We start from the raw sequence: 26,852 nt of genomic DNA, 5'->3' as shown, positions 1-26,852 counted from the left end.
ATACCAAGGATAGTAATTCAAAACTGAAGATAGTTCCAGCCAACACAGGACGGCTTGGAAATATGTTAACCCTGAAATTGCATGTGGTTGTTATTTTAATATTAGAAAAGCAGCATGGAACAAATTGCCAGTACAGAGTGAAATTACAGATTGTACTATTCCAAGTGAACATTGACATTAATAACCAAAAGATGTTTGAGGAGAAAAGAATATTCAAATAATGATAATTTTGGCCTCATCATGCTATCATGCTTTCTGCACTGAATAATGTAGTGAAGTTGTGTTTTTTTCCTTTTGTGTAGCTTTTTTTTTTTTTTTGAGTCCTTGTAATTGTAGTTTACCTTCATAATACCTACTACTTTTGAAATTGTCACAAGATTACAGACTTCCTAACTTTTTTTGTATGTGTGGTGAAAACAATGTTTCTCCCCGAATGTGGCTACTGAATCAGATGGGAACCTCCAAAATCAAACAATTCATTTAATCTAATTGACTAAACAAAATGCCAAGTTCACAGTGTTCATCTCTGTAGACTGATGTAATTGCTGGCATTTGACTTGCATACCTCTTGAAATATTAAATTAGTTTATAAACGTGGCAGAAAAGAGCAGCCTACACTTGCCAAATAAAGTTTGGGTATTTTACAACAGCTTAAACAAACGAGCCATGTTAACTCTTGTTTTGGGAAGCTGGTTTTAAGCTTTGTTTTATGATAAAACTGTATGACTAAGTATCTTTCCCTGAGCTTCATTCTCTGCTTTTAAGAGAGCTTGTACAGAATATCAGAATAAGGATATTTAGCTAGAGGAAAGTATCCATTTGGACAAAACTGTGTTTACAGTAATATCGTGTAGTTTTATTTTATGAGGATTTTAATAACTTTATTTTTCTAGACAATATTATAAACAGAAAACTTGTTTTTTTTTATTTTTAGTGTGAAACTTAGTAGATAAAAACTTGCAGGTTGACATTGAATTTCACTTGGATCTAAACTGAGACAGCAATACTGTAGACATTTAGTAATGTTTAAAATTGGTGCCAGCAAAAACCTGACACCAGTGTAGTTTACAGAAAGAACAATTGCTAGACAAGTTCCGCTTGAAATACATTCTTACATTCCCAATGATTAACTGTAATTTTGGAGTGCATTTTTTTAACAGGTTAGTGACAGTTAGTTCCTATCAAGATTGAATGCCAGATATTCATCTAAACTAAGACTGCTGTGCGGCTTTTGATTTTTTGGGAAGTTCTATTCCATTCTGAACACTTCCTCTAGTAACTGCTTTTGTTTTGTTATTTTAAAATGCAATTAAGTTCTATTGTTTTTCCTAATCTGTACTGTGGTATTCTTGCCCATGTTGTTATTAATACAACAAAACTGAAAATTAATTATTTCAAGGAAGACTTTTTATAAAAGTCATATGTTGAATAAAAGGCAAGTTAGAACAACATTAAATTCCATTAAAAAAAAAGAGTAAGGCAGTCGATGAAAGTTGCAAAGTCATATTAAAAATGTGATAGTTTCTTGACTGTATACTTTAGGAAAATTAGCAACTGTAGAACACTTTCTTTTTATACTGTTCTTCCTCTTTGTAATACAGGATCTACATTTTTGATAAGTGAAAAATACCATAATTACTATAGGACATAATAACAATCTTCAACAGTAATGACACAGGAGAATGTATTTAAATTATAATGCACTTAATTTGTCTACAATTAGAGAGAAAATGTCTTCATTTTTACTGGATGAAACCTCTGGTTTCAGTGTGTGATGATATAGTATCAAGTCATCCAGTCAGGTTGCTGGGAAAAGCCTTTTTGGCTAGACTGGTAGACCAAAAAATGTTCCATGGGATCTCTTTTTATTGTGGTTTTGCTTTCTTGTAGCTGTTTGTTCTTTATGACACAGGTATTTACAGTAAAACCCGACTTCTGTGGAAAGCTAAATCTATATATCCACATACTTTCAACTTGTGTCAGACTACATTGCCTGTAAGTTTGGCAGAAGTTTAACTGTTGGAGTCATTTACTAAAATATGAAGTCATTCCTGAAAACAAGCAAACTTCCAAAAGAGTATTTATTCAAACAATATCAGTAAATGTTCTTAAGATTGATAGTATAACAGTTTAATAGTGAGAAGTTCATGCAACGTGCAGAGAGAGCATTGCCATCAGGGAAGACATTCCTGCCCTCAATGCAATGTGACCTGTAATTTTCATTTATTACAAAAAAAAAAAAAAAAAGTAATGCGCTGCTTTATTTGTCTTGTATATATGAACTTTGAGTGCACGTATGCCTCAGTGTTTGGTCCCTAATTTGTCAGTGTCTTAGATTATATTAGATGAAAGTGATTGGGAATCCATCATTCCAAACACATTCACCCCATAGTGGTTAATTATTGTACTTTATAGTCTCTGTTAATAACCAGTAGGATATTGTGCATTTTTATAATCTTTACATGCTTACATCAAGTCTGCCAGTGAGTCACCAAAGAGACCAAGCAGTGGCTCCTAAATCAACTCCCCTCACCTCCTCTATCTGAAAAGTGCAGGCTCTAGAGTAAATGTGCATAAACACCGAAAATCCTGAGTGTCGCCTTGTCAGGAAGGGTAGCAAATCACCCAGAGTAAGGCAGAGAGATATGGAACCCTACTGTATCTTGTCTTTCCTTTCTTTACACTTCATAAATCTGTAATTGCCATTGTCTGTCTACAAATAAGTGCTTTTAATTACATTTTGTTTACACCTATCATGAACTGAGACACAACAAGGCCTTCCTTTCTCCAACAAGTATGAGGGGTTTCTGCAAACTGGGCTACTTGAAGTGCTGGATCTGCCCAGCTCCCAGGTGTGGTAGCACGAATGCCCATTTCAGCTGCATGGGTTGCTGGTGGGTGAGCTGACACTTCTAGGATTGGTGGGCTTGTTTCTACCAAATGACTGTTTAAAAAAAAAAAAGCTTATAGAACGTAAAGATGTTTAGATACTTCTGAAGGGCAGCTATTCTGAATGAGTGACTTGGAAGCTGGTATACCTTAATTTTCTGGGTGTCAGTTAAATTTGGACCTGTGGCAGGGATGGTCTTGACAGTGCCATCCTAGACTCCATGTGTATCAATCTACCTCCAGCGAGACTGTGACCAGCCCTCATAGGATTTACACCTCTGGACTGAAAATGTTATACTTCTGCCACAGTAATCTGAAATTTGGCAACTCCAGCATAGTGCTTTCTTTTTCATGGATATGAAGCATTACAGAAAGTGTCTCTTTGCAATCTGCTGCAACAGAAGACGATGGCAGGTCTTTTTACAATTGAAATAGTGAAATTCTAGATTGAATTCCTGATGGAAAAATTCCGGTTTTTACTTGCCACAATTTCAGAACATGCTGTATTTTTAATAGAAACACATGGATGTTAAGACTAGACATTTTTAGTGGCTGCTAGCAATAGAATTTTTAGTACAAATATATTGGTACTTTATTGATTTACCTAGTGGGTATCAGCCAATGCTGTTGTCAATTTGGAACGAAACATTTTAATGATTATCCAATCTCTGTCTTAGCATCACGTAAAGTAAATGGTGCAGTTGCATCATTCAGGCATTCTAGTGTCATTCAGCCAGAGAAGATAAACGGGTCTTCAGGATTACTTGTGACATTCAACAAAGCAGGAAATTCAAACAAAAGTGTGGGTCTTTAGCCATGAAAAGCTTTACTGCAGAAGTTGCAGTCTTAAGCAAGCAGCTTATAACACGCTCTGAATTCACCTAACTTCAAGCTGCAGTTATGGAAATTTGCAACAAACCAGTAGACTTCTCTGGAAGGATTTTATGTAATTTGAATGTAATGGATAAAGATGAGTGTGACCTGGATTGCCTGGATTCCACTGAGGAAAATAATAAAGCCAAATGAAAGATTAAATTTCCAGGAGTCAGAAAGGCTATGGGCTCTTTGTCCAGAATGAGAGTCCTCTTCTTCTGTATGATATTACCAAGGCAGACACTGTGTATCCCCTTTTATTCTTTTCTTAAAAATGGTAGTAGAAAATGAGAAGAAATGCAAAAAAGAATTACCTAGGTTATGTAAGGACAAATTTTCATCGCGTAGTAGAGAAAGTTCATTGCACTTAATTACTCAAAAGAGATCTTGGGAGATGACTTGGTAATAGTTTGTCAGTTCTGGCTGGCAGGTGGCTCCCTACCCAGAAGTGCTTTAATTCTGGTCCATTGGAAAAATTACATAGTGATTTTATAATAATGTAGATATCTCTGTGTAACATTTATCTTTTTAATAAATTTATTAATGAGCTTAAGCCACACTTAACTAGACAATATCAATTTTTTACTTACTAGTTCAAATTTTCTGTCCTACTGTTCTGCTATGAATTTTATCCAAATTCCCTTCTTTTCCCATACTATAGACGTTGGCTTCACATCTGATAAAATGGGGGTGAGAAGGTTGGGTTTTGGAGGTGGGTTTGTTTTGGGTTTTGTTTTGTTTTTGCTTTTGTTTTTATACAGGCAGAGTTTCATTAATTTCATTATAGCGGTCCACTAATGAGACTTAGCAACTCATATGTATAAATATATATATATATATATGTAATGTATGTATATTTAGGTCACAGTTGCTGGCCAAGTATTTGTTTTTTCTCAACTGTCAGGAATAAAAAATGGCTGAAGTTAGTGACACTTTTTCTTCGTAATCACTGCTATAACCAATTAGAGTGTTGCATTTCTTGAAAACAGGCCTTCACAGTTGAAACAAACCTGTACTCTTACCGTGGATTTATGAAAAACATATAACCTTTTAGAGGTAAACCACAGTTGATTTCTTTCACTCTTTGGAAGATATTCTACTTGTGAGTATACAAGCTGTTTTTGCGTAAGTGAACTCATGCTTCACAATGGTGGTATTTACAGAGTCAAAGGATACTTTTGCTCTGAATCGCTGAAATACAGGACATTTAGAGGCTTAGAAAAGGTGACAAATTGGTTGTGACAGGAAGCCATACAGTCATTAAATTATAGACAAAAAGGATCTGATAGCCTATACTGAAATAAGTATATTTTCTACCCCTTTCTCCTTAATAAAGGACCTAGAAAAATGGCAGGGAAAAACAAAATGAGACTGAATGCAAAAGAAAAAGGTAATAAACGTAGTTTATGAGAAGGTAGCCTCACACCCATCCAAGGAAGATCTGAGTGCAGTAATGGGTAAGAAACAAACTGTTTCAAGGGTAAAAAAGATGTTAATGTTTTAAAAGATCTAAGTGCAGTAGTAGGTAACAAACTACAGGTGAGATTTCACCAGAAATATTTGATATTAGGTACGAGTCTTGTGTTAGCTACTTGTATATACCCTGACTCACATATTTTTTTCTAAAGAAATTTTCTCATTGTAAGAAAAAAAATCATTTTATAATGATGGGTACATACAGCGTAATTTCATAAGGAAAGGCTTAACAGTTGAACAGTTAAGAAAATCTGAAAACATGGTGATAAAAATGACTGAATTGATAAAGGTAAAAGGAAAATACTAGTCAAAGCAAAATTGAGGTTGGGTAGTAGGTATGGTTTTTAGTAGAGTGAGGACTTAAACTCCTAAATTGCTTCCACAGGCCACTACTGGCAACTTTTTCTTCTGAGTCATCTAAAATTGCCTTAGACAGCATAGCCGGGAATACATTTTATGTGAATAATCTTGCATTTCTGAGATGTGTCAAAGCCTCATCTGACAGGTTTTTTTGTCTTTCCTGTCTTCTGAAGGCTATTCAATAAATTACATTACCATTCCCTTTAGATTAAAATGTGTATCTTCCTCAGTATCACCTGGATAAAGTGTAATCTGAGTAACCATGACCAGTGTTGGTATGACATTGAATTTTCAGATGCCATTTATGCTTTGCATACTTCTGTGCAATATAGCCTTGTTTTTCTGTGCAAGACAGTTCCAGCTTATTTAAATAAACTTCATCATTTAAAGAAAAAAAAAAAAAGAAAAATTGCTGTTCTAAATTTCCATGGGTAGTGGAGTGAAATCTCTGCCTGCGGTACTGGCCGTGGAGCTGAGGGGTTGCGTGAGGCTGTCTGGCTGCATGCTGTGTTGTCCCATCTGCATGTTTCACAGCCCAGCCTTTCACTGCCTTGACCATCCCTTTTTCCATCCCGGCCTAATCTTTGCCCACCTGTAATTTGTTTGTCCTTATTGCTGTAACCAAGCCCAAATTTCAGGTGACTCCATTCAGCCTTGGCTTTATGTGGTATTACTGGTACAGCTACCTAGGTACTGTCAACTGTGCAAGATTTCCTCCCCAAAAGCTCCCCAGTACTCCTTAAGCTTTCTCTGAAGTTTGTCTGTTTTTCACGTAACTCTCCCTTAAAGATCTGTAAAATCCAGCCGTGTTGTCAGCTTCTACCATTATCTGTCACATCCAGCAATTTTATTATGTCATGTCCAGTGGTTTTTCACATCCTGTTTATTCAGCGTAATCTCAGGCCAAGGCCTAGTCATCTGCCTGCAGCCTTAACAAGGTCCAACTGGCTGACAGGTCCATTTAGCCTGATTTCCCCCCAAAGTGCAGAGCAGCTGCTGGAGCAGCCAGCACGGCCTGGTGCGGGGACTCAGGCTGGTCCTGTGCTGCTGCTCGCTTGCTCACTGCTCGTCTCATCGCTGTTGTCCCTGCCTCAGCTCTCAGCTTGGCCCAGGCACCAGGCAGGTGACACAGTGCCGCTGCACTTCATGTTGTGTGCACCAGCCTGCGGAGATCCCTGCCTTGCTCGTGTCCCTGTCTCTGAAAGGGTTTTGTGATAGGTGGTGAGTGAGGTAGGGACAGAGTTTGGAAAGAGAACGAAATGGTCTGTTCTGCTTGTCTCTAGCCACCCATTATCCTCTTGAAGGATGATGAAAAATCAGATATTGGGATCAACAGGTCTGTCTCCCCTGCATGCTGATTGCCTTTCCTCGTGTAGGAAAGAGATGAAACCCTAGAGTTATGACAGAAACTACTCACCTCCGGATGTACAGACAGCACCGTTCACAACAGCGTCCTAGGTGGCATCCACCAGCACGGTGGATGATGGTTATCGGTGCACAACGTAAAGAGCAGCAGTACCAGCATGACTGGGTACAGGCCAGCAGCTGGAGTCAGACCAGTGTGTAAGCTGCCCGAGCCTGCAAGGGGAGCAGATGAGGGTCTCCACCTCAGCCACTGAAGCAGGGAATAGCATGCGTCCCAACAGCCAGCTGCAGAGAGGAGACAGAGACAGTGCGCATCCTGTGCACAGCTACTGGTGAGACTGGGCGAGTGAGGGTCTCAGCGCAGCACCCGGCCTGCTGGCAGGGGCCAGCAGAGTGTCTTTTTTCCCTGCACCAGGTGTTGTGGGTTGATCCTGTGGGTGCTGGTATTTGAGAGATCCATGAGTGTGCAAGTGCTTGTGAATCTCATGGGGAAAGGGGCTGCTTTCATTAGTGACAAGGATTGTGTAAGAGAGCCCTGAGTGTTGCATGTGGGTGCTGTGGAAGGCAGCACCTCGTCTGTGTCAGTCCATCCTGTGTGCTTCTGGGATAGGCACTGAGCTTCCCTGCAGGTTGGATCTGCTGATGGGAAAGCAGCAGCTTTGTCTGTGTGCCTGACAGAGGCCCCAGGGTGCATAGGGCTGGGCTCCAGCAGCAGGGCAGGAGGAATCCATGGGCCTCAGAGGTAGGAGGTGCCAGCCACTTACGACAGCCCCTAATAGAAGTGATGGAAACAGGTAGTAAATGCAAAGGTTCTCTCTGTGAGTTCGAAATTCTTAAGCGTTGTGCACTTCAAAGTTGAGAAGACTGTGCTGTGCTGGGAAAAACATCATGGTGTTCTCTTCCTATTTTCCTGTCCTGTCTGCTGCTGACCATTAATAGAGGCAGAAGAAAGGTCTGTATAGCCCAGTGATTTCGTTCATATGGCTACTTTCACAGAAGTGAGGTATTGCAGAAGAGTATATAAATCAGAAATGCTTGTTCTGCCTTAAATCTAAGGAAAGTGAAGGAGATGTTTATAAAATTCGGCTTTAAACCTTAACAGTAGGTTCATGGTCTCGTTCTGTATATTAAGCGTTTCAGTGAAGCTCCATTCACGACTTCACATTCCAAGCTGTTACTCCTGCTCCATTGATTTGCATGATTCTGCAACATTAAGCTAGTGAAGATCATATAAATTACCAATTTTTTTAAATATAAAGAAACAGCTAGATTTAATGAACCGTACTGGGTTCCAGAGCTTCATTCATAGCTCCCAACCAACTATGTGACTGTGAGCATGTCACTTAACTACCGTGTCCTACTTTCACCATCTGTGAAACACTTTGGAAAGTCATGGAAAACTGAATCATAGGTCTTTTCCATCTCTAGCTTCTATTAGGTCATCCAGTCTGTCCATCTGCCAGTGTAAGATTGTTTCCTACATTCACCAGTGTTTTTCCAGTCTGGATTCTGCATGCCAAATGATTGGGCTTCCACCGGTACCTCTGGGAGATGATTTTGCAGGCATCTAGGTCTCGTTGTCAGAAAGCTCTTCTGACATTCACAAAAACTGATTTATTTTTTTTTTAGTTTCTTCATTTGGTCCTGTTAGCTTATTCCTGCTATTATATGCCTACTCACAGTTACATATTTACACAGTATCTTAAAGACCATGGTAAGATGCAACTCTTGGATTTAATATATAGAAGGAACAACAATGTAAGATTTTAAATTAATGGCATGACTGTCTAATTTCAGGAAGAACCAACTACGTGCACGGACTGCTCTAGTGTTGGGTTAGGAAGAGGATAAAATATGGAAACCTAACAATGGAGTGGGATGTTTAATGGAAATGTTGAAATATTTATCAAGGATGATAAATTAGGGTAATAAAAAGAAAGTAAGAAGTAAACATGAAAGTCTTTCCATAATCTTCTTTTAGAGGTGTAAACTATAATGTCTTGCAGAATTTGACTTAACATTTGATTGCATTTGATCTTGGCCAGTACATTAATTATTCTGACCTAATAGTTGCAGTAATTGCTTGAAAGGGTTTTCAGTTAGCATCTCTCTTGTCTGGATCTAAGAACAGTATTCGACTGCAAGTGCACACAATCGTCTGGATATGCATTACTGTGTCAAACTTTAATATTTTGCATGTGCATCTCCAGTTTATTTTTTTTTCTTCTTAATTGACCACAAGTGTTGTGATTTGCTGTAATTTAGACTTAAGGCATCTACTTTCCTGGAGTTTCAGAAATTCAGCGTATGGATAATTCTCTTCAAGTGTTGAAGCCAGCAGCATTTAGATACAAGCTCGATCTTGATGATAGCTATCAGAATAACTAGTTATCTGTGTATGAAATTTTTCAGAACCGTGAATGCGTGGAATGTATTTGGGCTCAGCATAACAGTAGTTGATTCTTAAGTCTGGGAATGAAAATTGCATTATCTTCAGAAAAGAAGGATTTATATTTTTTATAATTACTATTATTTTATTTTATTTTATTTTACTTTTCAACTTCAGTTTCATCGTCTTAACCCCATATATATCCAGGTGTTGATCAGTTCTGATGTAAATTCCTAGTCTATGAGAATTTCATAACCTTTCAAAGCTTTTATGCAGCATAATCAATACAAGCACAATTTCTGGAAATAAGATAACTATTCTGCGTACTTTTGCTTTTGAAAATCTCCATTTCCCTCAGTAGTATTACATACAGTAAGATTTAAGTTTAAATTAATGTTTAAGTTTAAATTAATTGAAGTTTAAATTAACATTTTAAAGTAAATGCAGTATTTACATAAACAACAACAAAAAAGTCTGTATATAACAAACTGAATTTCTTTCTTTAAGTAATCAACAGGAGATGCTATAAAGTTATAATGTTTATGAGGAACGTAAAACTTACAAATGTTTAGCGAAGTCTAAAGAATGAATATATCTTTTGTCCACAGGAAATAAAGCCAGATCAAGTTACCAGACTTGCACTTAGGAAGGAAGTTAATTTTGAAAGTGTCTGCAAAAAGGTAAGGCTTGTTGGTCTTGGTTTTCTGCACCTTGTTCCATGAGTGTGAGAGAGTATGCGAGCCCCTTAAGAAAAGGTGCATATGTGGATGGGTACCTGCATTTGCATGCTGTCTTGTATATGTTATATAAGGTTCTCCCTGAAGGCCTTTCTTCCTTTTCTAAGGAAGTGTATCCACTAGGACACGTCTACAAAAAATTGTATGGCTGTTTAGCATGAGTAGCTTGTCATCAGGGCTGGCCAGCTAATCCCTAGTAACTAGAGTTGCATAGCAGGAAGCATAGTAGTGTTCTTTCTGTCTTTATAAATAGATTTGTTATGTTTATGTAGTACATATACATGGATCAGTTAATGTAAATAATCAAAGCTTTCAACAACAGTTGAAAATAAGCTCTAAATACTTCTAGAGGCAGAGAGAAGCTTACCCATGTGAAAAAAATTATTTAGCCTGAAATAAAGGTGGGATATTAGCACCACTGTGGCTCATGAATTTCAATGCAGTGTTTCTCCTGAAACCCACTAATGATGGCATGTTACTAAATATTAACTAACTAGCGATACCTGTAAGGGATGAAATGAAGGCACAGAAGTGTGCGGATGTTCTTTGTAATAAGTAGTTGAGGATGAGAGCAGGCAGAACACTCTAAAAGAAAAGTGAAAAAGAGCAGAAATAAGTACCCTTTTAAATGATGCTGCAGAAGTGATTATATATAGCAGTTCTGAATCAAAAAATATCAGTAAACAAAACTGTATATTTTCCACCAAATTCTCCTCGATTCCTGTGGGTGGTTTACTGAGGACTGGGAAGAGTCAGAGGTCTGAAATCTACATCATGCACAGTCTAAGTTTTCATGTAGAATTGGATCATTTCCTCCTATAATGGCATCACTCGTTTGCAATATAACTGTACTATTTCAAAGCACACAACCATGTGTGGTGCAATTCATCCATCAGCATAAAGTGGAGCAGGATTTCACTGAAACAAAATAAAATTAATATGCCAGAGAAGAGAAATCTCAGGGTGGATCTCATTAATTGATGTAAATACCTGAAGGGAGGGTGCAAGGAGAATGGAGCCAGGCTCTTGTCGGTGGTTCCCAGTGCCAGGACAAGAGGCAGTGGGCACAAACTGGAACACCAGAGGTTCTGTCTGAACATCAGAAAACACTTTTTACTGTGCAGGTGACCGAGCACTGGCACAGGTTGCCCACTGAGGCTCTGGAGTCTCCCTCCTGGAGATCTCCAAAAGCCACCTGAATGTGGTCCTGGGCACCCTGCTTGGGGTGGTCCTGCTGGAGCAGTGGCAGGACCTGATGCCTCCAGAGCTCTCTGTAAGCCTCAGCCCTTCTGTGACTGTGTGATAGTATAGTACACTTCATATCATAGGAATTCAGTATTTTTGGAGCAGTGTTTGGATGGAAGTGTCTTATGTTTTTGCTTCTCTTAATGATGGAAGAGAGTCAGGAAAGGGCCGCAGAGATAATGACAAAGAGCTAAAAGGCAGCATTCTTTTTAAAGTTACTTGACCAAGATTTTCCATTCTGAATGTGAGCTAGTTACTGGTTACTATGGTGTCAGAAATGGTGCAGATGTGAAAAGATTCATGATAGAGAGGACACGTGGAGAGGGACTTTAAAGAGGGTGCTAAAATTCAAATAATAAAACATTTTGTCATTTAATACTGTAGAAGATTCTCTGCCAATAGTTCAAATGCATCGGGCTTGTGCTGATTGCATTCTCAAAACGTGTAGTGGTCCCCAAATGAAATAAAGAGTTTACAGGTTTACAGTTGGAATTTTATTGTCTAGGAGGGTAATTCTGTTGCAAAGAATATAACAAGAGGTATTGTTAATCTTACCAGTTCATTTTGTGTATTCATTTCTTTTCCTAGTATTTCCTCAGATGTAAGCAGAGGGGAAAAGTGTAAGAAAAATCTGTGAAATTCTCCTAGCCCTCGGTATACATATTTCTCCTAAATAATAGGATTCATGTTTTCATAGTCATGGTTGACTGCTTTCCAAATGTACTTAAAATAGACTTTCATTTAGCAGTAATTGTTGAAGACAGATAATACAGGTGTCTTCATGGAGTTGTTTTGTTTTTTAAGATCTTTTGTTATTTGTGTTACTTTCTGTGGCTGGTAATGTTTTCTGGTTGTGTGAAAGTCTGTTCGTCTCATGCTTTGTAGAGAATAGGTCTCCTGTTTCAAAACAAGTGTTTGGATGGTTGCTGATGCTCTTTTAAACCTATGGGGTGGCGGGGTTATCCTTAGTATTGCAGCACTGTTGACAAGTGGTAGCTTAGCCATCTTAACTTCACTGGTTGGCCATAGCATACCCACAGCTAAAGAATGTATCCCTTATATGCTTTAACAGAAGTTAATTTTCAAATGTATTATTTCTTCTTTTCCCACAGTTAGTTAGCAATAATAAAATTTTGGGAAAAAAAATCTATATCAATATTCTGTAGGTCACATGAAATGTTGAACACACTATTTACCTTTTCATTAACTCGAATTTCGAAATATTTGAAGCAAAACATCCTGTGGCTGTTTTCATTTTCCGAATAGGTTTGTTTTCATTGATAAAAGGCAATCTGCTTTTAATTCACTGTGGAATGCTGAATATTAGTTTTGCATAGTGGACGTGTAGTCAAGATACTCGTTTCATTCCTTCTGCCCACTGAGATTTTATGTTCTATTACTATGTTTTCCCATGTATTTTTCAGAATAAGATATTTAGAAAGTGTTTGCGTAGATTTCAGTGAAGTACAATAAAATTGTGCCATTTAGCAACTGACACTGTAACTGCAGTTTTTATGATTTAGCTGTCAAGATTATTAATTAGCTAAGATTGTTGATTTGCTAATAAGCAAATCAAAATTATGATAGTTGTGGAGTGACCTGGCAATTCACCAGCCACATGACACTAGACTTTTTCTGTTTTTCATTAATAAAAATGTCATAGGGCTGACCATGTTAATGTAAGACAGGAAGCAGTGCATGAGCAGTCCTTTGTGCGCCTCTGATGAAACTTTCAAAGCCCATTTTTAATATTGCTGCAGCTGGCACCATTACTATTAACAGGTGATAAACTCTGTTGTAAAGATTGTAATAAATGTTGCCATGTGACTTCAACTATATATTTTTGTTGCTTAGCTACAGCTGTTGAAAAATGAAAACTATTTTCTGGATTTTGGATAAGTTTTGTGCGCTTTTTATATGCAGTTGTGTACTGTCAGCAATGAATGTTTTTGCTAGTCATTAAAATTGAAAAACATGCCAGATCTGTTGCCTATTTTTTTTCTTTTAACCTGCTTTCTAACTGCGTTACATTTTAAACTGTTCTTTATAGCATGTGTCCCTGAACTGATATGGTAGGCTTGGTTTCTTAGTGGTGTGCTCCAGCACTCCAAAAGTATAAATCAGAAGCTAATCATAAAAAAAAGTTGTTCATTACAAGTAGGGAACTGATTTAGGAGCTAGCAAGGGCCCTAACCATTATCTTCAATCTATTGTTAACACAATTTCAAGGTAAGTTAGATAGGTTAAGATAGGCTGGATAGATGGGTAAATATGTAATCATATTTTTGTGGTATTAGAGAAATCATGTCTCATCTGTGCTGTTTCTCCAAAAAAGAGGACATTTATCCATCTGTGAGCACTTTCATCGTAACTCCAGTTGCTTTTGTTTCCTTTACACTACTGATAACAGATACTAACTTCTTGTAGCACCTCACTTAGTTTTATTTCCAGTACAAACTTGGTATATAGAACATGGAAAAAAAATAATCTGTGTTTTAAACAGTGAGAATTACAGAATTACAGAATCCTACAGCAGCATAATGGAACTCTCTATTCCAGGCAAAGATCTGAAATGCCATCCTGCCTTAAGTCGAAATACTTATTGTTTTTTCCTAAATAATCTATGTGCTTCAAAATTCAATAACTTTCAGATTTTTAGGGGAAAACATGAAATTGAAAACAAAAAGGACCTGGTGAACTTTTCCTTTAGTAAAGAAGAATAGAGCACCAGTATATGTTAGCATGACAGCTTAAACTGAGTACATGCTTAGTATCTTAGTAGGCAAGTCAATCTGCAGATGGTAAATATATGTCCTCTGTTTTTTGCTCCTAGATACATAACATTAGTAACATAGGTTTTCTTTTCTGTACTGAGCTCTCATGTGTGGTCCTTGGAACCACCTTTTCCTACTAAATCTTGTATTTTCACCTTCTCCTCCAGTCTTGTCATGTCTGAAGCATGCAGATGCTTGACTGCAAAGAGGATTCTGCACAGCAAATTTTGAGTATATTATGATCACCAAAGCTTGGTGCCATGCCATATTCTTCTGAGTCTCAACGTTACTGAAAAGCTTGCCACAATTTCTAAGTGTGTTGAGAAATTTCTTCTAGTCCAGAAATATAATCCATTAGTAGGCCTTAGAAGCTTTTTTGTTAATGTAAGGCCTGGTCAGCTTATTTTGGATTGCTTCGTGTTCAGCAACCAGCTTTGTCTTGTTTGGAATTTAGATGGAATTCTAAGGCTTTAGAAACAGGATCTCAGGCAGCTTATGCATGGCCAGGATTTGACTGTGCAGCCTGGTGCACAGTATGATTTTTGAGAACAGCTGTACTTAACATATGATTAAGGAGGGATGACATTAGTGCTGTTTAGCTTTAGGTCCGTCAGTTTTTAATGGATGCTTAAAGGCTTTTATGCTACAGTTCTGGGGGTTATTTTGGGGGTGAGTGAAATTAATATCCATGGCGCATACGAATTTGGGATTTAAGAACTAACTAAAATATTAACAGCAATAATAAAAGATTTTCTGTAATTTATCAAATGAAAATACTATTACTTCACACTTGAGAAGAGACTACTTCACCTACCAAACTCCTCCATGAATTCACTGGATCGCTACTGCAGGACTGAGGAAGTCAAGCAAGAAGAATATGAGAATGAGATAGAAAGGTGTATAGGCAAAAAGATCTGACAGGAGCAAAGGATAAAGTTACAGGACTGATGGTGTATTACCTTTATTTCTTTCAAAGAAACTGTTTACATCATTCAAAGAAACTGTTTACATCACAATATTAAAATAGCAATTCTGAGATTCATATCACCTTTTAAAACTATTATTTGAACTTCTTAAATTCACAACTCTGTCATCAGCAACCAAAAAAAAGTGCAAGGATAGGGTAGTCACAGTGCTTGTGTTGCTTTAAGTTCTTCTTCATGTATTTACAATGAAAATGCATTTCACACCAACAGTTTTTAAAGGCGTTTTGTGAAAGGCTGCCAACTTTGAGGTGTTTGAGTATCACACTCAGTAAGCGGTTATTTGGAGCATCAGGTTCCCCAGAGTATATTACTAACTGGAAATCTTGGGTTACAAGACATGAACAAGACATCGTTACACAACCATAATATTTATTCTTATGAATAAACTTATTTTTTTAATGTAAATTTATTAAGGAAATTTTAAATTTGATAATTCCAGTACTTTTTAATTTTGTAACAGAGAAAGAAAGGAAGATGGCATTTTTGAATCACATAGAATTTTGATTAAACAGCTGCATCCAAGGAGAAACGCTGGTATCTGTATTTTCTGAATTTGAAAAACATAATGGTTTCTATTTTAGTTGACGCTCCTATATGTACATTTTATGATTCTGGCTTTACTTTATTTTGAAAATGTACTTTCCAATGGAAAATGCGTTAAAAAATAAAAATAAAAAGAACACTTAGTATTCTCTGTGGATTTAATCTGAGGAAATACATTAAATCATAAAAGGGGCCTGATGCAAAGTCCCTTGCAGTTTAATTGAAGACTTTCCGTTAACTTCAAAGGCTTTGGATCAAGCACAGAATAGTTGCTGTCTTTTGTTTGGGCTTTGGGGGATTTTTCCACAATCCCCTACCTTCTCTCCCTTCCAAGGCCCCCCTGAAGAATTCTCCTGGCTACAAAAACATTCTGATTAGGATAGATTCTATTATTGATATAAAACTTCTGTTTCTGTTGCTAGTACCTTTAGTAGTTATGTTGCAGCATAACTAGATAATTACTTATGTGGATTTTTAACATTCTTTGCTTATGAAAATATTTTTTTTTGCGATCCGTAGACCATAGGGAAAGAATATGAATCAGTCTTTTGTGTAATACTGGGGTTACAGTCCATCAGCTTTGTACAATACACACACTTATCATTACTTCTTTGCACTTAGCTGTTTTGTGGCTTGATTTTAGGAATGTTGGGGGAGAATAGCTGCTTTTCTTGTGGGGCCCATGCATTTTTTTTAACCTAAATTAATGTTGTTAACACTCTCCTTAAATTAGAAATTATGTATAGATAATCAGTGCATAATTATAATATGTTTATGATCTTCAATGATCATCTGTCAGTACTCTTAATAATATCCATCTCCTTTTTCATTGTTTGTTACAATTATTGGGAACATTATTGTCAACTTCAAAACAGCTTTATGTGCCCAGATTTGTTACCCTTATTTACTTTTGCTTCAGAATGAATATTTATTGCATTGTATGTATCATGTTTCCCCTCCCCAGCAATGTTTATGCTGAGAGTAGTAAAAAATACTTTTCCCACATGATAAGACATCATGTTGAGTTTCTTTTTTATTTCAGTGTGGAAGTAAAGACAATGATTTGCATATCAGATACTAGATATGCTTTTCTTTATGTAATGGTTGCATCTGTCAGCATGATATGTGTTTTTGGAAACGTATTGCATTGATTTTATAGCACAGTTTCCTGTAACACGGGCTAATAGGATTGGATTAATGCTGGGAATCAGTGTTGCAGTGTTGGATTCCTTTTGTCTTGAGTATTTTGATTCTGTTTGAATGGAAGTTAAACTGAATGTATGAAACCACTGTTTCCTGAGAATTTTCCATGTCAAACACCAGATGTTAACTTTAACAGGAATGTCTGTGGTCTTTCTAACACTACTGATGAAGTGAAGAATTTTGCGTTCAGTGATGAATATCACATTCAGGCGTAAATACTTTCTCTGTGTGACTGATTGTTGGTTGGTTGGCTTTTTTTTTTCCTTGAAGGCTCCTTGTCTTCCAAAAGTGATCACTTGAACTGTTAGCTGTTTAGCACGTCTTTTATACGTATAACTAATGTATGTGCATATGTGTGTACATAAAAACAAAAGACATGCTAAGCTGTGTGTGTGTCCTTTGTGCAGTCCTTGATACTTCAGTCTAGAACCCATCACTATGGCTGCAACTGAAGTTCTATGTCAGTATAAAAAGTATTAAAAAAGTCTGTCAATTAGGGGAAGGCCACCAGAAGGCCACCAGACTGGCCAGGCATGATTTGCCCTTGGTGAAGCCATGCTGGCTGTCTCAAATCACCTCCTTGTCTTGACAGTGCCTTGACATTGCTTCCAGGAGGATCTGTTCCATGATCTTGCCAGGCACAAAGGTGAGGCTCATTGGTCTGTAGTTCCCTGGGTCCTCCGCCCTTTCTTAAAAATGGGAGTGATGTTTTTCATTTTTTGTCATCACAGATTTAATGGATATCCTCCTTCAGGTCTTTAAGGTAATTAATGAAAAGTGCCATCTTTACAGGGATAATGGGGCAGGACATACATGCATGAGAGAAGAACTGCATTGTGAATAACTGTTTTCAGTATAATAGCATGAAAGTGTAACATGAAAACAGAAGCACTAAGAAGTCCTAAAAATGGAAGTTACAACTGTAATAAAAGTTTGGTACTAGTAATGTCCTACAACTTACACTTAGAAGGCTGATTGTAAATAGAAAACGATAAATGAGATTGTAGAAATTACAAATTTAAGACAGTTAGTAATAGTGAGACATTTCAGTTACCTTTAATTCATTTATTTAATTCATTCTGTGTCTGGCAGGATCATGGAGCAGATCCTTCTGGAAACTGTGCTAAGGCATATGGAAAATAAGGAGGTGACGGGTGGTAATCAACATGGCTTCACTAAGGGCAGATCTTGCCTGAGAAATGTGGAGGCCTTCTCTGACAGGGTTACAGCATTTGTGGGTAGGGGTGGAGCAGCTGATGTCATCTACCTCAACTTGTGCAAAGCATTTGACACAGTCCCACATTATATCCTTGTCTCTAAACTGGAGAGACATGAATTTGATGGATGGACCACTTAGTGGGTAAGGAATTGGCTGGATGGTCACACTCAGAGTGTTGCAGTCAACAGCTCCGTGTCCAAGAGGAGATCAGTAATGAGTGGTGTTCCTCAGCAGAATTCCTCCTCGGTATTAGGATGGGCACTGTTGAACATCTTTTTCAGTGACATGGACAGTGGATTGAGTGCACCCTCAGCAAGCTTGCTGATTACACCAAGATGCGTGCTGCAGTTGACATGCTGGAGGGAAGGAATGCTATCCAGAGGGACCTGGACAGGCTTGAGAGGTGGGCCTGTGCAAACCTCATGAGGTTCAACAAGGCCAAGTGCAAGGTCCTGCACCTGGGTCAAGGCAATCCTAAGCACAAATGTAGGCTGGGCAGAGAATGGATTGAGATGATTCTAACATAGAAATATTCTATTCTAATAACTCTATTCCAACGTAGAAATCATTCTATGGTTCTAACATAGAAATAGCATTCTAACATAGAAACCTAACCCAAGAATGGCTTGGGTTGGAAGGGACCTCCTTCCAGTATGATTTGGTTACTAAAGACAGTCTCTAAATTACATCCTTTATGTATTCATAGGGAAAGTAATCAATTTTTCGACTTCATCCACGTGAAGGGGTAGGGAGGAGGATGTGCTCCACCAAATGTGGAAGCCCTGTCTGGCCATCAGTCTGTGCTAAATCCTGATACCCACTGATCAGTTTCAACTGAGGGTACTGGACATGGTTTTAGAAGCCTATAGTTCCAACAGTTTATTTCTGTGTGTGACAGCTCTTATCTGAGTAGCAGTGAGAAACCCAGGTCAGTGGAGAGGGAAAGGTGACCACAGTTCATCACCTCTTTACGTTGTTGTGAGAAATACCATAGGGGGTGTGCAAGAAGAGAAGATGTAAGGTGGAACACACGAGTTGTCATCTTTCATTGTTTCTGTTGCTTACAGAACTTACTGTGTTAAGATGAGTTTGATGTCATATAAACAATTATAATTACATTAAAGACTGACAGCTACTAACACATTACAAATTGAAAAAGCTCTTTCTGTATATATGCTTTGTAGAGTAACCCAGAATTGTGTTACAAAATTAGAATAAAATAAATGACATTTCCGATATTTCTAAAAATGAAAAACAGCTGCTGCTGTCCTTTGCTCTTTTTATTTGTTTATATGAAACTATCAGTTCCTCCTTGTATATCATAGAGAAACAAAATGCAAAACCTCTCTCTTTTGTTCCCTCTTTCCTATCCCGGCCATTTTTAAAGTGTTGCAACTTAGAACTAAGGAATTAGCAGTTATAACAAATGTTAAAATAAATTTAAAAAGAAAATCTGAAATTTCAGGTTCTTTCAGCTCAATACGAGTCTGTAACACTGGAGAATTATATCAAAAATCCTGAAGACGTTATTGCTTGAAATTTTTAATACCTGACTGTATAACTGAAAAAATAAGATTTTCTTGAGTTATTGGAATTCTGTTTAAGGAAACAACTTCTCTCTTCAGATGTCAGTGAATGTAGCTACATTAAAAATTATCAGTTAGGTAAAATGAGAGCTTAGGTTTAGAGCACATTGCCCCTCTATGGCAAGATTACGAAGTAAGAGAATGTATGGGAAATGTGATGTAACCAGTAATTTACTGAAAGCGTAATAGCATTACATTTGAAGGGTGATGGTGTAGTTTTTCTTGGTTTTCAAATACCAATAATTGTGTGATGATTGAAAGGGTTGAGTGATTACACTTTAGGAACACTTTGCATGCCAAAGTAACAATAATCTAACGGCCCAGAAGATGCCTGAGAGCCTCTGAGCATAAAGGTGGTTAATCTGTGCACCATATGGTGAACTACCTGCTAGAAAATGTGACCGTTCAGGTTTTCCATTAATTTTACATTCATCATCTGATGATATTCTTAAGTAACGTCAGGGCTTCTATATATATCTGACATGTGTTTATGATTAGAGTAAGTTTCAAATGCATATACTCCCTCAATAGACTTAATGATGGAAAATCTGTATTTTGGTGCCAAGGAATCAGTATGTTTATCTCAGACGTTTAATAGTTTTTCAGTGAACTGAATTTGTATTTCCATTGTCTTTTTCAGAAAGTGACTGAAAAACATATAGATTAAAAGAAATCTGTTTTCAATTGTGCACAAAAATTGCAATGTGAGATGCCAAGAAAGTCTGTCTTGTTTTGAATAGCATATTCTAATATGGCCTACCCCTGGTTAGTGTGTACAGGATTTGTGAAGTCTGTAAGTCTTCTGTGCCCCCAGATCCCTGGCTATTGTAGTTTCTATAGCAGTGCTCTGCACGTAAACAGATCTCTCTCTTGAAGTTTTATCTGAGGATGCTGACCTGACAAGTCTTTAGTTATATATTGGCAAATTCCCCGGTGTTAATGCTTGCGTAGGTATGAGCAGAATGGTGTTTTGTTGGTTGGTTGGTTGGTTGTTTTTTGTTTGTTTGTTTTTTTCAGAGATAATTATTTTAACTGTCCGTGATGTGAAATATATATGATTAAATTAGAGCTTGTTTTCAACTGTTAGTTTTGAAGCTTTGCATCTGTTTAAAAAGTTTTAAGATCTGAACTGTGTCTACTTTCTCCAGAGGTTCTTTGTTATAAACGCTTATACGTGCTCACATCTATGCTGCTTTATCAGGCTCCAGCTGAGAAGATATGCTTTGAGTTTTGAGCGTCTGTCTTACAGTGGAATATTGTAAGGACATCTCAGGATTACATCCCTAAAAGTTCTGTACAGAGTTCCGTCTCCAAACTGATTTTGTCAGGAGACGGGTGGATATCTCAATTCTGAAGCTTAACAGGATCATCCAAGGTTGAATACTGTGAGCTTCTTGGCCCATTAAGCAGTTCTGGTAATGTAGAGCTCATCCTTGTACCCTGCCAATTTGTTTGCTACCATCTGCTTCCACTCTTTGAGTCTTTGGACATGCTCATGATGCACGGTTGGATCTTGGGAACTCAGATGCATGTCTGAGTATTGCTGGTCTACTTTGTGTTGCTGTTGTCTTTTCTATAAGAAGCAAGCAAGTGTAAGTAAGCTTTTTTATTATTATTATTTGTTTTCCCAAATAGCACTTGATTCAAATTTCATTTTGAGATTGGCCAGCTAACTCTCAATTTGGAGTTAGTAAACTGCCTATTTTGAGCCTCTGGACCCTCATTGTAGGTGGCCAGTTGCAAGCAAACAATTTTTCAACCTTTCAGGATACTTCACATGCTTCAAAAAGTTGGTTGTGGTTTCAGATCTGATATGGAATACTTGTCAAATTAATTTATACATGAACTTTCCTCTAACTGTCAATATATTCTCAGGAGAAGTCTGTGTGAATTTTGTAGCAAAGGCCTTTCTCTCTGTAGTGTTCACAGCTACTGCCTGTTATCCAAGACGCATTTTGTTCCTGTTCCTCCTGAAAAGTACATTTTTTGCTTCAGGGTTTCTATTTCTTCATATTTTGCTTTCCACTTTAGTTTCTCATTATCATTGTCTTTTGCCTGATTTTTTTCCCTCTCCTGTGGCATCTATTTTACTGTGCTATGTGCCATTTTTTATTTTTTTATTCAGTTTGGCAAAACTCTAATACTTTGTACTGATATAGTGCTTCAATGTTCAAATACAAAAATACACGAAATGCATATATTTTATTCCAAAAGCTACAGGAAAACCATGTAGTCTTTATGCTGTAGTCTTATGTACTTGACTTTAAATTTCTGTAAGTCAGAATTATAAATACTTAATACTGGTTAATTGTACTGTATGTACAATTCATGTAATTTTGTATTCATGTAATATATTTCTATTAAAAATATAAGAAGTCTTTGTTAGCGGTCTTTGCAGCTGCTTTCTACTGAAGGTTTGTCAACGTCATACACACATTTGTCCACAGCATAAAATAATGTTCAGCATGATTCTAGGCTTTGTTGAAGGTGAGCGGAGGTTTCACTGGGTTAGACTAACTAACAATAGGTTGGACTGCCGCAATTTAGAGAGGGGAAGGAGGAGTTGACACAATGCTAGCTTTGTGACCTCTTTCATAATCTTAAGAAATTGACTTTTTTCTTCAAAAATGTGTTTATTGTTTGTGTGGGAGGCCAAATTGGTAGGATTATAGACATCTTCCTAGCCCTGTAAGAGGTGAAGAAGAGCAAGCAGCATTTGAATTTCCCCACAATCTTGCTCTTTCAGCTTACACCTAGAGTTTACCCTCTTCATCACGAGGAGATAATTAGGAATCCATGCCTGTTTTATTCTGGATTTCTTGCTCTGACTTTTCTTTATTGAAACAATCATAGGAGTTATTTTATTCATAAAGAGAAGAAGGAAAAAATTAGCAGTAGATTGAATACATGATTTGGACTTGGGCAGGTTTGGGTTTTATTCCAAGCTCTGCTGTAGATCACCGTGGTAGTTTGTGATGAAACACTATTTCTTTTTGACCAATTCGCAACCTGAAAAATGAGTGTTTACCTCACAGTTGTATGGTTGGCTAAATTAGTTGTGACAGGTTAATCCAAAGGAACTCTGACTCTTTTGTATTCCAAATAAATTTGATCTTTAAACACTTGTTAAATGCTGTATTAGGTTTCCTAAGGGGCCTTTAAACTTTGTTAAATGCATGGACTATAGGTATTTCTTCATCATGCATACAGCAAAGAACAGCAGGAAGTCTATTTTGTTTGAGTTTTTGGCATATTTTGAAACTCATATTTTAAATGAAGAGGGAAACAATAATAGAAACAAGCTTATGCTCTGTACTCCATTTTGGTAAGAGACAAAACAAGCTAAATTGGATGTTGATTTGAGGGTGAATAAAGTGAATGAATTGCAGGGGGGAGAATAACTTTGATCCAGACATACAGGTTAAGTTAGAGGAGTGTAAGCATCTCAGCAGTATTTAGAAGATTTTGATGCTTCTCCCTGAAGCTGGATTCAGAAGCCCGTAGAAGTCAATGTTCAGGTGGCAGACAGTGCTACTGCCATCAGTGCAAGGTCAGCTAGATTCTCCAGACCTCTGACTTTCATTGTACATAGTTCTGCAGGTGACTGAAAAGTTTGTGCAGAGTACCCCATGTTGTCATTAGTCTTCAACTCCTTACAACTTCCTTGTGCTTACAAGAGAAGTAAAATAAATTTCCAGATATTTTCATGGTTGAATTATGGCAATAACAGAAAATAAGCCAACATAAATTGTGACAATGTTAGAAAGAATAAACAGGAAGTCAAGGGGGACTTCAGGTTTACTGTGTATTTTGATGGTTTATGAGAAATTGTTCAATTTTTGTCCTGTTGTTCTATTTCAAGACATTGTCATACTGAGGTTTTTACAAAGGCTTTAGATCTAAGACATACATTTTAGCGTTAACTGGAAAATTTTGAACCCATTTTAAAAATTATACATATATTACAGTTTAAAAAAAATAAATAAACTAGCACAATTTCCTGAAATTCATGCAGAATTAATTGCCGTAAGAATTTCTCACTTGTCTTACTATTAAGCTTGCATAGCTACTTCTCCCTAATAGCTGTACCATCATTTTGAACTTAGATGGAAAATCAGGAAGACTTGAGTAAAAACTGAGTAAAAGTTGAATAAAATCCAACAATTTCTGGTTATCTATTTCCAGTGCAGTGTCTGAAGCATTTATTGCTGATGTTTCTCTCCTGTGCATACTGTGTGATGCTTGCTGTTGTTTCTGTATTTGGAAGAGTCACTCCGTTTTAAACTCTTGCCATGCCCAACAAAGACCTGTTTCTTGCATCCTCTGTCTGATCCATCTTTCCATTATGAATACGGGACACAGTCAAACAACCTCAGGAGCTGTAGGACAGCACTGCTGCCACAAGTGTGATCAATAACCAATTGGTTGTCATACCAACATCTTCAGTTGATCTGATGGCCACAAGACACGTACCATATGTCTTACAGACATAAAGGAAAGGGGAGAACTGACAGCATTTCATGGTCAGAAAGTAACTTTTCTCAATGATCTTTTTCCAAAGCAGTATGAGGTCATGGGATGGACTTGGATGGCAGCCATCATCTAGCACCTTCAGACACCCTGTGACTGCACATTAACTGCATTCCTTCTGCTGTTGTGAAAGACAGCTGTAGCTAGTTAGAGCTCTGGGAACAATATGTGGGTTAAGAGGTTTTCTGTTGTTTTTAGTAGGGAGAGAGCTCTTCTCCTAATCTGCCACAAAAGGTATTAAAATGACATCTTCTTTTGGCCCAGAACTTGGGATTTTTTTTATGCTTAACCTGGTTAGCATTCTCTCTTCTTTTTTTTTTCTTTTTTTCCTTTTTTCTTTTTTTTTTTTTATCTTTTGAAATCAGGCTGCTGTTGTACTTTAGACTGTACTTCCAGTTATTGTAGAAATATCAGTATGACATGTTTCTAGGTTACTGTTGTGCTGTAGGTTTAGCAATGTACTGTATACTGTGTGCTCTTTGATAGGGTTTCTGACTGTGTCAATTTGAGTATTATAAGAAATCATCTACAGTGACAGGTGGAGGGCCACCAAGCATTGCGTGTTTGGCAGCACTGTCCTTTGACCCAGCTGAAATTCTTATTGGTAGTCTTCTAGTAGTAGTCATGGTTTAGGCTACCTGTAGCAAGGCAATCCCTTCGTGTACAGAACCCAACTGAAGAATAAAAGTATGACCTCTTTCTTCCCTATTACTGGTTATAATTGTAGCACAGAGGATAAAACCTAAAGAAAAGTTGAACAGGATGAGTAATAAGGATGAAGTAATGGTCAGAGGTCTCCACTTCATGTTCCCAAATTAATCTCACATTTCTGCTGTTAAATTCTTCCAGAAGCCCTACTGTCTCAAGCATGTAGCAAGTAACGGCAGCAAATCCCATCTCTACCAAGTCTTTGTTGTTCTCACTTTATCTCCTGCATGGTATGAGGCAGGTACTACACATACAAATTCTGCATGACATTTCCATACAGCAGCTTTTTTTTTATGTGGTGCTGCCAGCCCTTGGAGTCATTCCGTACTTCTGACCCCTATCCAGCAAGTCTCAAAACTTGAAGTGTGAATCTGTTTTTATTTTAACAAGCTTCTAATGTCCATACTTTTCTCAATCATTGCCACATTTTATGAAGTTTGTCTCCCCTGTGTGGGGGGGTCCTTGTGTATTTGCACATGCGAGTTATGCACACACTACTTTATTTGCTATAACTAACAAGTTATGTTTTGAGGATTCTGCATCTGTCTACATCTGCTATTTAGGATAAGGAACACAGGTTTCTCTTTTTAATTTTAAGATCTGAAAGGCACAACGATCCAGTTAATTCTGTTAAATGTTCCTATGGAGTTTAGTGAAACACAGTGGTGATGGTAGATGTCTTTAATACTATACATAGAAATAATGAATTATTTACCAAGACAAAACATTTGAGGAGTCTCTGACTTTCAGGTTCTTCTGCAGGTAGCATGCAACCTATCACTGAAAGGTATGATTATGCAGTGCTGAGTTGCATTGTTAATTTTGCTGTGCCTCAGTTGCAAATTGAATGAGGCAGAGCATTCCTGTGAAAACTATTAGGAAATTCTTGCATGAAAAAATGAATAGTGCAAAATAATATAGGAAGTAGCGGGAACTTATGAAAGTAAATATTTACATTTCCAGTATCTGTGTAAATAAACATACTGGGGGAAGGTGGAGGGTGGGAGTGTTCTTGCTATAGATACAGCTGGCATTTTTCTGTTAAGTTTTATTTTCTGCCAAGGCTTTATATACTGGAAAATAATTGAGGAAAAATAAATTGAGCATTGGATATGCCAAAAAATAGAAAAATGGGATTTTTTTGAGAATGTTAATGTCATATTGTATGTTTGTTGGCTGCTGTCTGTCAGTGTGAGTAGCATTTGTGAAGTATTTAGCTATAAGGAAAAAATGTGGTTATTCCATATGAATTGGCATGTATCTGCTTAAACTCTTTCTATAAATATTTGAATTAAAGGACACCAGATGTTGCACAGAAGCTGCTGCTGCTTTCTGAACTTCATGGTATATTCTTTCAAAACCCACAGGAAGTAGCTGAGGGAAAAAGTGTATTAATTAAGTTCAGAAATACATTTTCCAGCTATAGAAAAATCTCTAAAGAAAATACCGTTTGATCTTCAGAAATGTGAGCTTGCTGTCCCAGGAATCTGGTGGCAGCATGCAGCACTGTCACATGGAAATCAAAAATCCAGACTCCAAGTTCTCAGAGCTAGACTAGCCTGAGAGTAAGCCGGTGTGTGGCCCTTGGAAGTGGGCTCATCTTTTGACCCATCTTCTCTGGCCAGTGATTTTAATGCTGTAGACAGTCTATGGTGGAAATATTTTTCCAGTTTTTCTTGATCTGAAGTAATAATGCTGTAATAGCAGAGACTTGAAGAGAAAGTACTAGAATTCCCAGATGCTCTGCACAACTCAAACGTAAAATCTGAACAGACATATCCAGACTGTATTTTATAATCTATACAACTATGGCAAATTGGATTTGCTTTGCATTGTTTGAGGAACAAGATTTACATTTTGCAAACCAATTAAATGTTTCTGCATTTGGAAGTACTGGCTTTGCTGTAGCTGTGGTGTCTTGTTATATTGAGAAACTTAGCAGGGACATGTAAGATTCCAAATTTCAGGA

The 26,852-nt window shown here is 37.3% G+C and overlaps 1 protein-coding gene across 9 annotated transcripts in view; it reads left to right on the top strand.

Annotated features, from left to right (window-relative positions):
* Positions 1 to 26,852, top strand: part of SRFBP1 (serum response factor binding protein 1) — a 77,752-nt gene that overhangs the window by 44,929 nt on the left and 5,971 nt on the right. For 6 of the 9 annotated variants that reach the window (XM_040540738.1, XM_040540737.1, XM_040540739.1 and 3 more), the window contains 2 exons: positions 9,961 to 10,032; positions 17,433 to 17,486. In XM_040540738.1, coding sequence (XP_040396672.1) covers positions 9,961 to 10,032; positions 17,433 to 17,486 — 126 coding nt within the window. The remainder of the gene's footprint in view (positions 1 to 9,960; positions 10,033 to 17,432; positions 17,487 to 26,852) is intronic. The other 3 variants (XM_040540733.1, XM_040540740.1, XM_040540736.1) reach the window with 1 other exon arrangement.

Source organism: Cygnus olor, chromosome Z, assembly GCF_009769625.2.
Source record: "Cygnus olor isolate bCygOlo1 chromosome Z, bCygOlo1.pri.v2, whole genome shotgun sequence".
In the NCBI taxonomy this organism is placed as follows: Eukaryota; Metazoa; Chordata; class Aves; order Anseriformes; family Anatidae; genus Cygnus; species Cygnus olor.
This window is presented reverse-complemented; position numbering and strand designations above follow the sequence as displayed.